Source organism: Ambystoma mexicanum, chromosome 4p, assembly GCF_040938575.1.
Source record: "Ambystoma mexicanum isolate Mex_15411 chromosome 4p, UKY_AmexF1_1, whole genome shotgun sequence".
NCBI classification, from domain to species: Eukaryota; Metazoa; Chordata; class Amphibia; order Caudata; family Ambystomatidae; genus Ambystoma; species Ambystoma mexicanum.
This window is the reverse complement of record NC_090927.1, coordinates 1,258,429,731-1,258,444,187: the sequence shown is the minus strand read 5'-3', so window position 1 is coordinate 1,258,444,187 and position 14,457 is coordinate 1,258,429,731. Positions and strand designations below refer to the sequence as shown.

Below are 14,457 nucleotides of genomic sequence, written 5' to 3'. Positions count from 1 at the left end.
CGAGCTGCAGGTCTAACAGAATTTTAAAGAATTTGCAAGGCTGGATTCCTCTCACTTATGTTTTACTTCAGCTGTACACAAGACTGATGCAGTCTTGCTCAGTTTATGTCTTGGGTACAAAAAACTTCTGGCGACACTCAACATTAGTATAACATTGCTAATCACATGGGTTTGTTTGCCAATCAAGAATATTTTATTCAGCAAACTCTGCAAATCAATTTTTGAAAACGAATGTATGCCTTGAACTTGAAGTGATAAAGTACATCTTTCCTTTTGCAAAGGTGCAGCATGGTGCCTCCTGGTCTCCCATGCCTGAATACTTTACACAGGAACATTTGGATCTGGCAACCATCCCAGTTTGGGTGCCCGAAAAATTGATTCCATGGTGGTGCAGTGGACTTAGGCCAGATGCGCATCCAGATGAGAACTGAAAGAATATTGGTATCTGCACCATACTTTTCTCAAACACTGACATACTTCCCAAAGCAGCTGGTAAAGAGGCTCAGCCAAGGAAGACCAAGGCTCTGCTCCCACACTACGATCATACCGCAATATACTACTATAACTTGTATGCTCCAAGCCTCACTCCAGGACCAGAAGGCAACTGCACTGTTGCACCCTTACCTAGACTTGGTGGGTGCAGCCGATTATACACTTCATGACTGCAGGTCTCTAAATCGGAATAGTACTAAGACACACGATGGTTAAAAAAAAAAAATCTGGCAGGATTTTGAACTGCAGGGGTACCAACTGCACCGCTTCGTCCACCGAGGCAGCGATCTCAGATTTTGGGGTAGCTGCTACGTAGCCCTGCACCAGGGTAATCTTAGTTATGTCCAGTGATGTCATCCAGGGTCCCTGCACCATCTTCTTTGACCTAGAGGGTACTGCCTGCATACCCTGAACCTTCAGCAGCACATTCTCATTTGTGCTGGAGGCTTGCCATGGAGCTTTGGCACACTGCATAACAATGCACCCATCTGTAACAATTGGATGCAAGATAAGCATAACCAAGACTTGTGCTGACTGACATTTATTTTGCAGGAGCACTTTAAAATTATTGGTAAACTTTGAAATTTCTGACCACATTTCTTCTTCCTTACTGATTATTCTAGTCCCATTCTCCTCCCTACTTACTCCGCCACCTGTGGCGTCCCCCAGGGCTCCATTCTTTCACCCTGGCTCTTCTCTGCGAGCACAACTCATTTCCTCCTTCTCCCCCAACTTCCAGAGCTATGCTGATGATGGACAACTGTTCTTCAAACTTCCCACTGACGCCCTTGCACCCTCCTTCATCCTCGACTGCCTCTCTGCCATCCAGGCCTGGTGCACTGCTAAGGACCTCTTGCTCAATGCCAGCACAACAGAGATTCTCCCTATTGGGTCCCATGCACCATACTTCTTCCCCGCACTCTGGCCTTCCTCCATGGGCACCCCCTTTCCCCTCTGAAGCCAGGACTCCCTTTCCTTCATCCCTCACATTCAGGACATTGTCAAGAAGTCCCATTTTCAGCTCTTCCTTCTCAAAGGTACTCTACCCTTCCTCACCTTCCCCCAGACACTCAACACCCACGCTCTGGTTCTCTCCAGGTTACACTACTGCAATAGCCTCCTCAATCTTCCTTCGTCCACCCTGCAACCCCCTCCACCTAACCCAGAATAGGGCACCAAGACTTATCCTTGGCATCAAGCCCAGGGATTGCATCTCTCCTGCCCTACAAAGCCTTCACTGGCTCCTGGTCTCAGCACGGATTAAATTCAAATCCCCCTCTATCATCCACAAGGCTATCTGGGGCCAGAGACCACTCTTGAATGCTTCTTGACCAAATTCTCCCCATCGGGCACCAACTCCCTGCGTGTTAAGCAGTTTACTAAACAGGGAGCTGGGGGGCGATAACTTTCCTCGGCTGGCTCCCTCCTGTGGAACAGCCCCTCCCTCTCCCTCTGCGTCTTGAGCACAACCTCCTTAAGTTTCAGAAAAAGCCTCAAGTCCCTCTTTACCTCTTCCTTCTCCTCGCTTCCCTACTAATCTTATAGTAGCATGACTGATGTGCAGGGCCCTTGTGTCCTTGGGGCCCCGACAGCCCCCACCCCACATCTCATTCCAGCCGCCGTCTCTAATGCACTTAGGCTCACCCTACCTGTGGGTTGTTGAATTTACGTCTTTTGCCTCTTAACACTTACCCTGAGCACTTCTCCATGAGCATCACAGCACCTATCCCTTACCCCTCCCATCTGCACTTGCACGTTCTGAACACTCACAAGGCATAGTAGCTTTGTATACCCTCCCTTTTTATTTTCTTTGTTTGTACAGTTAAATCAATTATCTTTGCTGTAATTCACAGTCTATCCTCCCCTGCCCCCACCCTATTTTCGCTGTGGCGCTTTTAAACAGTTTTGCTAATTGTACAAGCACATGTGATATGCACCTCTTCTACCCCCATTTTGAATGCTATTGTGCCAAATGTGATCTCACCTGTGCCCACCACCACTGAACTGAAAATGTGCCCCCTAGTGCAAAACGTGTGATATGCAATTCTTCTACCACCCCACACCATGACACCACCAGAGCCCCCAGCTCCACACCACCCACTACCTCACCCACTCCTCCCACAGACCCCTCCCTAGCCGTCACAGAACCCCACCTCAAATGCGCCATGAACACTAGGTCCATCAGCGCCCACACTCTAGACATCCACAACCACCCATAACCTTGACCTGCTCATTATATCAGAACCTGGTTACACGAGGCCTCCGGTCCTGCGCTCTCCCTTGCACTCCCTCCTGGCTACTCCATCACCAGACAAGATCGCCCCACTAAAGGAAGAGGTGTTGCAATCATCGATAAAGACTGCTACAGTATCACAAAGGTAGAAAAATCCCTACATAACGACTACCTCCAAGTCAAAATCAACCTCTCCCCCAACTGTACCAATGCCGCTCATATTGTTTATCGCCCTCCTGGCCCAATAGGAGACTTCCAAGCTTCCCTCATCCATCTCCTATCTGATAACCTCAAAAAACACTTGAAAGCCATTCTCCTTGGGGACGTCAACCTAAGCGTCCAGGACAAAAAGGACCCAGCAGCCAAATCCCTTGACTCAGCCTTAACACTAGGGTACAAGAACACCATCTTTAGCCCAACTCACACCCAGGGAAGAACACTCGACTGGATCGCCCAGCACAACTGCCCACTCATCACTGGAAACACTCCTACCCCATGGCCTGAGCACCATATCACCACCTTTAGCATCCTCACCACCAGCCCCTCAACCCCTGCCACCCTGCCTTACAAGAAGCTCCTGCCAGCTCACTAAGGAAAGACTACTGCCCTTCCTCCAAGGCCCAGCTTTCAGACCACCTTTCTCCACAGACCCAGAAACTCTCGCATCAACTTACGATGTTGCCATCAAAGCGGCTATCAACTCCATTGCCCCACTTAAACCCCATAAATACAAACCCACCACCCACTCCAGACTTGCTCACACTCCGAAACGAAAAAAAAAAAAGGCAGCACTTACCCAGTGGCAAACGTCCCATACTAACAAAGACAAGCTGATCTTTAAAACCTGCTCTACGGAGCTATCACCCCCTAGCAAAAGCCAAATCTCTTGAATCCAGAATTTCAGAAGCCCATCTAGAACAAAATAAATCTTTGCCATCTTTAGGGAGCTAGAGTCCCTAACTCCCACCCCCTAGAACTTCACGAAAGACAAAGCCTAGTGTGACGAAATTCAAACGGCAATGCAAACCAAACTGAGCCGCCTCCTAAGCATAATACTAGCTACCAAACAAGCCTTGCCCAATACTCATATCCCTGTCCCACCACCAGGCCAAGACACCCCCCCCCTCCCCAACCCTTCTTCAAATCCATACAGGAAAAGGACATCAACATAATGAAGAACATCAAACCGTCCAACTGTAAAGGTGATGCCTGCCCAGCCACTCATCAAGGACTGCACTGAAGCGCTTGCTCCCTTCCTGACAGCCTTTGTTAATGCCTCCTTTGCAAAAGGGAAAGTCCCCGCCCCCCTCAAGGAAGCATGGGTCCGCCCCCTCAAAAAAAAAAACTCTCGATCCCACCTCCCCCAACAACTATAGACCCATCACCACTGTCCCTTTCCTCCTCAAAATACTGGACAAAGCAGCCTACTTGCAGGTTCAGCACTTCATCGAAGAGAACAAACTCCTGGGACTCTGCCAATCCGGCTTCCGCCGCAGACATGGGACGGAAACAGCCTTACTTGATCTGAAAAACCAAATGGCCGATGCCAGAGACATGGGCAAACCAGCTCCTCTTACTCCGACTTATCTGCAGCGTTCGATCTCGTAGATCATGACGTCCTATGCCATCATCTTTCCTCCACTGCCAAATTCTCCCCTGACGCCACAGCATGGATCCCCTCCTTCCTACAAGACAGAACCATGCAAGTATTCTGACTTCGCTTCTGCCTCACCCACCATCATACTCGGTGGGCCCCAAGGCTCTTGCCTCTCACCCACACTAATCTTCACACAACCCCTCTTCCTCGACGCTATGGTTATATCCTACACTAACTAAGCGGACAATACCCAGATCCTCCTCACCGGCAACTACGACACTGACTCCATGATCCTTAACCTCTGCAACACCATCCAAGCCTGGATGGCAGACAATGGACTATGCCTCAACTCTGACAAGACAGAACTCCTACTGGTAGGCTCCCCCGACACGCTAAAAAATCTTGACTCCCAATTCAGTCACTTCACCATCGACACCATCAAAATACCTGTTTCAGACTCAGTCAAAACTCTTGGAGTCTATCTAGACTCCAACCTCTCCATGGACAAACAAGTCAACGCCATTGCCTCCTCAGCCGCATATCATGCTAAATTGATCAACGCAGTCAGGCCTTTTTGCTCCAAAGAGAACTGCACAAACATAGCCAGAGCCATCACCGGCTCCAGGTTAGACTATTGCAACGTACTCTTCCTAGGAACCTCAACAAAAAAAACCAAAAAAAACTTGGAGGCTACAAGTCATCCAGAATAGTGCTCTCCGAGCAGCCCAAGGCATTGCCAAAAGGGACCACATCTCAGAGGCCAGAAAACTTGCCCACTGGTTCCCAATAAAGGAGAGAATCGTTTTCAAAGCTCACACTGACACACAAATGCATCCATCTCACTGCCTCCGAATACCTCTCAAAGAATCCACTCCGTCACCTCAACTAGACCAACCAGATCACCCTACACCAAAATGGTCTGTGCCACTAGTAAAAAGAGCCAGAGCAGGCGGATCCAACTTTCCTTATCCCACATCCACTCACTGGAATGCCCTACACCCCCACCATCCGCAGTGAGCCCTCCCTCCTCGCTTTCCGCAAAGCAATGAAAACCACCCTCTTCTCATAAGGTCCCTCATAGCAGCATGAATACCAACCACAGGACCCACTGCTTAAACTGTAATGACCAATCGCATAAGCTGCAATGTTAACTATGCTTGTACTTATCTGTATGTGCCAATTACTGCTACCGTGCCTGCACCTCTGTAACTAAGCTCTGCTTGCGCGCTACATAAATATAAATAAATGTAATTACTTCTGTAGAAGTCACTACCTAAAAGAACTTGGGAGAAAAAAAAATATATATCACCTGCTGTTTTCTATTTCTGCTACATATAAAGATTAGGGTTTTACATCATGGTGATTCAGACCACATAGAAAAAAGGTTTTGGGCGAGTTGGGTGAAAAGATTAGTTAGTGTACTCTACCCCTTATGGTCACGGGTTCTTTAGTTCTGGACTGTATAGTTGTGGAAACTAATAGCTGCATAGCTACATAGAGACTTATCAACCAATCAGTCCAGGGATCAGCAAGTAAAATTTGTGGATTCTATGTAGGCCTGTGCGCTTTGTTATGTTACACTACTCACAGGCTAGCTACAACGAGGAACACACAAGGCGGAGCACCGAGCATGATCACAAAAACCTAACAAGGGAAGGATATACCGCTCACCAAGTATCAGAACTTGAATATCAAGCTACAATCGCCATTTAAGGAAATGAGAACTAGACTACCCACATTTGGAACCACCTTACCCGACAAGAACCACAGAAATTTAGCATCACTAACTACTAAAGAATAGAGAAAATTATGATTGTTGTAATATGAACACTATGTCAAACAAATGCAAATAGCATTTTGAAAGCTTGAATGTTGGTATGCACCAATAATTTTTTATTGAACTGAGCATTAGTGCCTTGAAAAAGCCCAAGGAAGGGCGAAACAAGAACGTGCCTCCTAGCAGGGTTTTGTCGGCACCACCTTGAAATTAGACACAAAATGGAATAAGAAATTGTAAAAATTAAAATTGTAACCAAACACGCTTAAGGAACTGAATAAGCTACAAAAGTGTTACTAATACGTTTAAATTGAATCATTTGAGCTGCAACCCTGTGAGTAGTGTAATATAACAAAGCGCAAAGGACACAGAACCCACAAATTTCACATATAGAATGGATTGGCCCTGGATTGGCCCACCGGATACCTGGGAACTCTTTGCATCCATCACTTCTAGAACTCCTCAGCACGCTCTTGATATGATATACCCATCGCATGTGCGTTTCCTTTTTGCAAAATTTGATTTGCAACACAGCGTTCTTATTTTACATGAAATCTCGTTAGCTTTAAACCTCGGATCTGACATTACTATGACTGCAACTGCATTATTTTGCTTACCCGTGGCAATAATGAGAGGTAGTTGTGGCGCCGCGTTGTTCTGGACTGCGGTATCGGGGTGTTCGGCTTCCCCGATGCTCACTGCCAGAGGAGCGGGTTCTGGCTGCTCAGGGCTCTGGCGATCACTACTACATTCGGACGTTCCCTCACCGGGCCACAGCCATGGGTTGTGTGCTTGTTCCAGAAGCCGGCGGCTCAGGCGGTAATGCAGCAACTCTTGATAGCACTGCCCAAACTGTGACCACTGCGGCTCCCGGAAACGTTTCATATACTCGGTACGGATCTTCTTGCAAGGCATGACGCTCGCTGACTATGGGCAAACAGCAGCCTGCACGGAGAGAAGACGAGTGGCAGACAGTTACGAGTGACCAAGGCACATAGCGTTCACCAAGCAACACAAGAAATCCTTCCCGCCCCGCAGCCCGCCATGGCATTTAAACTGATACCTAGCCCCAACCAATAACAGTTAAGCACACAACGAACCTATCAAAAGGCCGTCACAAAACGGAGCAATTACCATAGGTACACATCGCAATGACCTGCCACATTTTAGCAAGTCCCCTCGTACAAGAACGAACCGTTAGCATAAATCACTGTGCACGAGGACCACCGCCCACATCTAACACTACGTAATTGTGTGCACCGTGAAAAAAAAATCACTGAATGACCCAAATGTGTCCATGTCCATACAGAAAATCTTACCAGGGTCGGCAAAGTCAGCAAAGGCGCATCGACTACGCCAACTGTCAAACTAAGAATATGCATGATGAAGTTACCAGTGGGACATGGGGTCACGCATACCATTGAAACGTTTGGAGGCGACGGTCGTAGGGAATCAGCGAATTTAAGGTCCAATAAACGGAGAGATATCATATGGTCTCAGTTACACAAAAAAATTTACTGCTGCATCACACGAAACTTCCGTGCGTTCAGTGATCCACCCAGAATCTTTAATAATAAAGCCGCGAAATTAGTTTAAAAACGGGCATTTATTTGCCTGGGTGCCATATGGGCGGCCTGTTGTCCTCAGTGTATGGTGAGCGGACGGGTCTTGAACATCTGACGGCTGACAGCGCCATACGTTACTATGGAAACAGCCATTCTTCAAGCAAATTCGTTACAATTTATTTTTAATGTTGCCGTCTCCGGCGGACAAAATAACAAATACTTTTAAACGAAGAACTTCAAGCTACGCTGTAGATGTCGATTACAAAATTGCCGGATATTTAGTGGTGAGCACCAATTTAACATGGCCGCCACCCTGGCGTAGTCTCGGTTACACCCATGATTGAAGCAACGCTGTTACCACAGGGAGCGGCTTGTTTTGAAATGAGTTGGTGGGCGTGGTTTTGAAGATGCACTACAAGCCAACGTTCAGCTTCCTCCGGTCCTCTAGCACACAGGTGTGGTGGATTCCCCGCCTACTTTTCGGAGCATGCGGAGGCAATGCGCCTCACATGACGCAATCCAAGATAAAATATCGCTCGCACCTACTTGCGCAGAGGGTCGTTGACAGAGGTTCAACAAGGTCCCACAGATCACCATCAGACCATAACATGGTTAGTTTGATACGCGGTTTCTTATATGGATTATAAAATAGCCAATATATCAATTTATTGTGCAGGCGGTTGCTGAATTACCTTTCCAGTTATGCGGGTTCCTTCTCTCGCGTCTCTGCTTCGGTCTGCAGGTGGAAGTCTTATCTAACGTACTTTTTTGACGTGGCCGGTATCTGGAGGACCATATTATACACAAGGATAGGGGGCGCGACAAGTCAGGAAGAGGGGTTTATGTAGAAAATAAATCCTATGGAACCCCGCCCCTCTCTCCACCTCTTCCTATTAGAGCAAAGGCCATTTCTACTTAACCCGGAAATGTAATGGAAATATCGTTCTGCTACGTTTCTTTCAACACTAATAATTAATGGGGTTATTTTCAAATGATAGCCCTTATTCACTCTTAAAAATCTTTCTTTTTACAAATTGCAATTCATTAGAATTGTATGATTAAGCGTTACCTTCATGCTCATCTTCCTCGTCCCAGTACTTACTTTAGAGGCACCAGGTTATGGCTTTGCTCCATTCAGGGAGGAGGGTTGTGGTGCTATGAAATTGTACCCACAGAGAGCGAAGCTCTCGCTCTGTGAGAAATTAGTTTTTTTATTGTATTTACCAAAAATTAATTGGTTTTAACAAAGTTGAAAGTGCCTTTTCCTCTTGTCTTATAAAACAAGAAACTTGGTTCTTTGTGTGCTTGCGTTTTCCTTTTTTGTCGTTTTCTTAGTCTTTTTCTTTGCCTTGTTCTATCAGAATGAAGGCATGCTGTAAAATGTTTGCCATGGCGCCAAGATGTTTTCTGTCTGCTTATTAACCGTGGCCACCAGGTCTCCTCTTCACGTAGAGATGAAGCCTCCAGGACAGTTAACAAATAAGCCTTTCTCAGCGTTATTAGCGCAGGGCAAGAAGTCAATAGGTGTCGAACCATTTCTACTGCCTCCTCTTTGCACAATCTGCAGGAGTTTGATGAGCTGCTGCCTCTAATGAACAACATTTCATTGGTTGGCAGCAGGTTTAACCTTGCTTTCATAAAGAGCTGTCTCAGTGGTCTACTAGGAAATTTTTTATACATTTCTCCGTTATCATTGTATTTTCGCTGCAGAGGAGGTAGATGGCTCAGAAGTTTTTTTTTCTGTCATCTCTAGGGTAGTGATCCAATCCAGTTCCTCCAGTTTCTTCTTTATTTTGAGAGGATTTGTCAGCAGGTCCTCTTGTGAGCAGGCAATTGAATTTAGTTGTTCCTCCTTCTTTTTCGCCCATGTTGCTAGAGTCTTTGAGCTCCCTGTTTTCATTTCAGTCGCCATCAAGTTGTACAAAGTTGGTGATTCTGGCAGGAGGATTTTCCTGTATAGGGACATGCTGTTGTTTTCCACTACGGCTTTTAATGAGACCAGCCCCAGTTCTTTTCTTATTGCCGGTATTGAAGTAGATTTTGGAACCGAGAGCAGTGACCTCCAAACGAAAGCTTCAATTTTAGGCCAGATTTTGTCTGGCAGCAGGGGCATAGCCTCCACACCGTATGTCAGGCACGGGATGACCTATGATTTGTAGTATTTTAATACTGGTAACAGCGAAAAACGCCCAAACTTGTTATCCAGCATTCTTGCTTGTGTGGTCATGGTGCGCGCCTGGGACCAGATGAAGCTTTGCATGCTTGTTTCCTGTTTGGTGTTGTCCAGCATGACCCCCAAGTATTTAAATTTTGGGACTATTTCTATCATCGTGTTTTCCAAAGGCCATGAGGCTGTCGTAGCGCATTTGTTCTTTTTACCCAAAATCACTTTTTTTTTCCTATATTGATTTGAAGTTTGTTTTTGCTGATGTATTCCGCCAGGTTTACTATTTGGCGTTTGAGGCCTATCGGAGTCTGGTCGATCACGGTGATGTCATCAGCATAAAGGATTCTAGGGACTTGCATTCCCCCAACCTTAGGGGGGAAGGCCCTGACCGCTTCCGTAGCTTCTTTGTAATCTCCAATAAATGCAGTGAACAGAGCCGGCGCTAAAGGGCATCCCTGTTTTACACCCTTCGTGATTGAAATGCTTTCCGATAGCAGGCCCATTCCATTTAACTTTACCCGCAACAATGTTTTGGAATAGAGTGCTGTTATCGGGTCCAGGATGTTCCTCGGGCAATTTGCTGGGGAGAAATTACGTTATGAGAGTAGTGCTGTTGCTTTGTAACTATTTGCCAGGTTCCGCGGCCATGTGGGGAAATTATTCCCTGACAATACACAAGCGTGCTCTAGGAACGAAGCCCTGCTGTACTTCTCGAAGAATGTTCAGATAGGGCTCAGAAGCGAGTCACTGCTAAAGTGTGATCTCAGGAAGCACCTTTGTGACAGCATGATCATGTGCACACAGGAAAAGGGGCTAAACGGTCCACAGAGGGACGTGCTAAGGCTGCATGGTCATGTGCACATGGGGGCAGTGCCGTGCCTCTGTGACAGTTTGCATGCAAGGTGCACTGCTATTGCATGTCAGGGTGCTCCCAAAGGCAGCTAGTGGATGGGGTGCCATGCTTGAACGTCATGCAGCGCAGGATGTCACCGGGCAGATTTCTAAAAAGTTTTGCAAATGCACGTTCTGTGCATAAAATGTGCCTAGAATCTATTGTTGGCGTTATACACACTGATATTAATGATACACATTGTGATCCATTCTTGTATGAAATGCATATCATATCACAGTGATATCATAACCATATTTTTCTTAGTGTACTGGAACAATGCTATGTGATGCCACTTTGTGTTTTGTCAAGGGGTGACAGGTTGTGTGCCATCAGTTCCTGGGATGTCACTTTGGGGTGGGGTCAAATGACATCACTTCCTGTGATGTCATCAGAGGTCAAGGGACATGTGATGTCATTTCCGAAACCCCTGGCATTTTGGCAAAATGACAGCGCTGGAGTCAGCCTGGACAACTCAGCCTCAGTATGACTATCAGGACATGGGACAGCCCAGCCAATCCCATCCCTCGCACCCTTTAGGCTCACAGCTACAGGCTGTTGACCCTAATTCCAATCAGATCAGGGGTGGGGAGATGTTGCTATATAAGCCAAACAGCCCAATTCAGTGTGGTAGCTGACCGGAGCTAGCGGCTCCTGATTGGAGAAGGCTGGGGCGAGAAGATTGCTGGAGATGAGAGGTGCCACAGAGACTTTGGAGACAGGAGCAGGGTCGGACAGGGAATGAAAAGTGGCCCTGGAAAATGGTTTCAAAGTGGCCCCATATTCCGCTGAACTAGCGAGCACAGCGTGTGAGCCCAACCCTTCTATGTGGGTATTGGCAGTATCCTCCAAGAAAATGTTGAATAAAATTAGTCAAAATTAGTGCATTTAAAGCATGTTTTAAAGATATATGGATAAAAAAGTCAGTTTTAAATAAGTTTATGATCTCTCAAAGTAGATCTTCAATGATAGAGGGGCCTGGGACATTACACATTTTGCAGATGTGAAAAACGAATTCTGGTATTCAAGGTGCCCAGACAACCTGCATCCCTAATCCATTTCATCCCAATCCAGTGCTGGTAAGTGCACACAGATAAAAGACATTCTTAAACGAGCATTGGCAATGCCATCAGTTTTGGCTTTTGTGTAGGCATCAGAAAGGCATTTGCCAGGCACTTTCGTAGTGGTACTTACTGTCTATTGATGGTAGCAACTGCAAAGTGGTGAGAGTACGTGGGCATATAATAGCCCAGCCTGGTGAATGCCTAATATTGATACACAAGCTCAAACTGTTGGCTTTGCCAATGCTTGTTTGTAACAGGACTTCAGTGAAGGACAGGCATAGTACTTATAAATCGAGTGGCTGAAGGCAGACCTGGTGAACATTTTTATTTCACAAGTAGCGCTTTTATAGTTCCAATAAAATCATGAACTCTCAGAAGACTGCTATGAGAAAACACTGGTAGGCACTTTAGGCACACAGTTTGATGCTAAGGGTTGATAGAGCTAGCTCAAATACAGCACAGGAAGACGTGTTTTGGGTGAAGAGGGGCAGAAAGCGGGTAGAAATGGCCATAGGGATTAGCACAGCCATGGGCAGTGAATGAGTGGGTAAATAACCAAACAAGATGTACAAGCTTTGTGTCCCGCCTCATTTGCTATTTCTTCCTAGCTGTACTCTAATGCAATAGTTTCAGTTTATAGGTGACACTTAAAAGGTTGACTTGGTATGAGATCAGTGAGTCATGCCAATGAAGCACCCACAATTTCCCGACAAAGTGGCCCGGCACCTGTCCCTTCAACCATAGTGGTTTGCTTTTCGGTGGCTCCACTACGCCAATGCCAATGTGATTGGAGAGTTTGGGGTCTCATTCAGCACCATACATGCGGCGAAGGGGGTGTTTTTTTTTTACCTATGCTCGTTTTACCTTTTTGATTGGAATCCCTGTTGTTTTGTAGAAGTGAGAGGGCTGAGTAGGCGGGCTAGACACTGCTCATCCTTGTACTTCTTTGGGGCAGTAGTCATTTTGTCACTAGCGAGAAAGTGCAAGGCTGCTCTGACCTCCGGTGGAACGAGTGGTTGTAGAAAGGTCAGATGCACAAAGAAAGGTGATGAGTCAAAAGGACCAGTACAAGGTCACTCTCACCTCCGAGCAGGTTGATGGCACAGAGTGTGACAGCTTGCTGACCACCGACCCCACATTCAAACAATAGCTACATTTTTCATTACAAAAAAATTATGTTTAGCTGGGTCAATTTGGCAGACTGTCACATAAGACACCCTGGTTTGTGGTCCTAGCTTCAAGTCCACTCTATTCTGCCTTTACCTATATTTAGCAGGGATTTCACCAACTACAACAGCAGCGAGACAGGACAGTGATGTCAAGAAGCTACAAGAATACTTTGATAACGTTAGGCCTAGCACAAACATAACTATTTACTAAGTCAGACAACTCAAGATACAAAAGATGTGCACGGATGCTAGGTCCATTCTAGTGGGTAAATACACAACTCACTCCATCAATCTCCACAGCCCACTGAGTCATGCCTGCATTGTACAAATTGGTGCATTGCATGCCGCACACTCGCAAATTGTAATTCCCTGCACAGGACACAACGCTCCCTGTGAAGACTCTTCCCTGTTTAAAGTAAATCATCCATGCAAGAATATTGCGCAGTGTCACCAGGCCAATAACTAACATGGGGTCCTTCCACTTGACTGCAGTTGAAAGTACCTACGCCTTCTCTGATAATCGCTTTGCTTTCAATCCCATTGGTTTCCGATTGCCTTTTGTTCCCCGCCTCCCGCTGGCAATTGAAACGCGTGGGCCAATTCCTTGCTCCTGTAGAATGTGTCCAAAGGTTGCCGATTATCGCCCCAATAGCCGTCCCTTTAAACCCCAAGTCTGGCCCCTTGCCAATATAGATACATTGGCCACAGAGAAAACCAATAACCAGGACGCCAAAAATAAATAATGTGCAAGTATTAGCAACGAGTCATAAAGAAAACAGATGAGAAACGCCATATGATAATCAATGAGTCCACCCATTTACCAATCGGTCATCCAGCAATGCACTGCAAGAAATGCCAGAGGAATAGGTGGCCTGGCTACCTTACCCTGAAACAGCAACATGACCGACTGAGCTATTCCTTGAACGTGACAGAGCAGGAAAGTGCACCCATTTATAATGCCTTTCTCATCATCAAAAATTAAATAATATAAATAAGTATAAAATTGCTACTATAAAAGGCCAATGTATAATCCTACCATCTCCCACTAAAACTTCGATCTATGTGCTTGCTCTGGCATTGCCACATCCTCTGTGCCAACTCAAGGCCATGCAAATTAAGGCACCACGTGCACAACAGAGTAAATAAGCACTACCACAACATTGATACATTACCATTCGTATGCTCCGTTATAACTGCAAAATAAATAAATAACAAGTGGTAGCCGTGAGTGTGTGGCGGGCGCGACTGGCTCTGGCGCCATGGCAGCGCATTGGAACTTGCCGAAGTGTGCGTGCCCTCCCTCCTCTGTAACAATGTATAACCATTTGCTGTTGTTGCTCTGCATTCATGCAGTGTTACAGCCTGCACAGGCCCTGCTAATACCATTATGGCACTACCTGGCAAATGCCTATCCTATGCCTACACAAAAGCCAAAACAGTTATGCATTCATATGTTCCCATCGGGGCTTCGTGTCTGGCCCGCATCACTCTTATAAAAATATGA

At 46.3% G+C, this 14,457-nt stretch overlaps 1 protein-coding gene across 5 annotated transcripts in view; it reads right to left on the bottom strand.

The window, feature by feature from the left end:
- Positions 1-14,457, bottom strand: part of CCSAP (centriole, cilia and spindle associated protein) — a 173,182-nt gene that overhangs the window by 54,504 nt on the left and 104,221 nt on the right. For 2 of the 5 annotated variants that reach the window (XM_069606936.1, XM_069606934.1), the window contains exon 2: positions 6,717-7,044. In XM_069606936.1, the coding sequence (XP_069463037.1) occupies positions 6,717-7,014 (298 nt within the window). In that variant the 5' untranslated portion in view covers positions 7,015-7,044. Of the gene's footprint in view, positions 1-6,716; positions 7,045-7,418; positions 7,846-8,356; positions 8,548-14,457 lie in introns of those variants that run through there. The other 3 variants (XM_069606933.1, XM_069606935.1, XM_069606937.1) reach the window with 3 other exon arrangements.